Raw genomic sequence first — 1,016 nt, forward strand, 5'->3', positions numbered from 1 at the left:
CGGCTGCTGGGTGTTGGCAGCCCGGCCGGGGGGGTGCGGGAGGGGAGCGGGGAGGACGAGGGATTGATCTGGGATTTAAATAGAACTTTTTTTTTTTTTGGTAGCCAAAACATTTCGCTTTCCCTGTGAATGGTGGGTGGGTGTGTCAGACCCAGCACTGCTGCAAACCGCGCGCCGCTGAAGGCTGCTCGGGGCATAATTATCGTCTGTGATTCTTTCCCTTTTTTTTTTTTAATTTTTTTTTTTTTTTTAATGTCTACCAAGTGATGCTGAGTCCGCTGCATTCCAGGGGAATGACTCACGCGTTCCCTCTGAGCGGGGATGTGTTCCCCACCTTTAACTGCTTTTACTTTGGTGGTGGGGCAAGCGGATGAGCCTGAGGTCGGTTGGGCAGGAGGGACGAGAAGGGATTGCCTTGAACACGAAGCTCTGTTGTTCCTTTGGGAGGTCGAGATAAGCGGGGCTCGCGCTTTGGACCGTTACATCCAGCCTTGGGCGTGTGGGCAGAGCCAGAGGGGGGGTGCCGGGGCTGCCGTGGCTCACTCGGGGTCTCGGCACCCTGGAATTGCCGTGCAAGAAGTGCTGGAGCGGGTAAAGGCTCTGGCACATCGTGATGCAGCCGGTTCTCCTCCCTCTCGTGTCCTCCACGTGGTGCCACCTTCACAACTGGCTCCTCTCCTCCTTTGCAGCCTCCTCTGGTCCAAGCCATCTTCAACCGCGATGTAGAGGAGGTGCGGTCGCTGCTTAACCAGAAGGAGAACATTAACGTCCTGGTGAGTGCTGCCCGGCCGCGCGCGCTCCCCGGCCGTCGCCCAGCGCTCCCCGTGTCCCTCCCGGCAGCATGGTTCTTTAGCCAAGGGGAGGGCAGGGGCTCAGCGGGTGAGATGGGGGGTGTCGTCAAGGCGGGGGGAGCTCTTTTTGGTGAGGATGGTCAGCACTGGGATTTGGAAACAGCGGTTTCTGGGTTCTGCTCCCGGCTCGGCTGCCTTTTCCTGTTTGCTTTATTTTTCCCTCTG

General features: G+C 58.1%; 1 protein-coding gene across 1 annotated transcript in view; it reads left to right on the forward strand.

Moving 5' to 3' along the window:
* Positions 1-447: 447 nt before the first annotated feature.
* ANKRD28 (ankyrin repeat domain 28) overlaps positions 448-1,016 on the forward strand; it is a gene marked incomplete at its 5' end in the record, with an annotated part of 13,095 nt that continues 12,526 nt past the window's right edge. The window contains 2 exon segments of the mRNA XM_010075094.1: positions 448-591; positions 690-773. Of these exon segments, the coding sequence (XP_010073396.1) occupies positions 448-591; positions 690-773 (228 nt within the window).

Source organism: Pterocles gutturalis, unplaced genomic scaffold (assembly GCF_000699245.1).
Source record: "Pterocles gutturalis isolate BGI_N339 unplaced genomic scaffold, ASM69924v1 scaffold3141, whole genome shotgun sequence".
Lineage (NCBI taxonomy): Eukaryota > Metazoa > Chordata > Aves > Pterocliformes > Pteroclidae > Pterocles > Pterocles gutturalis.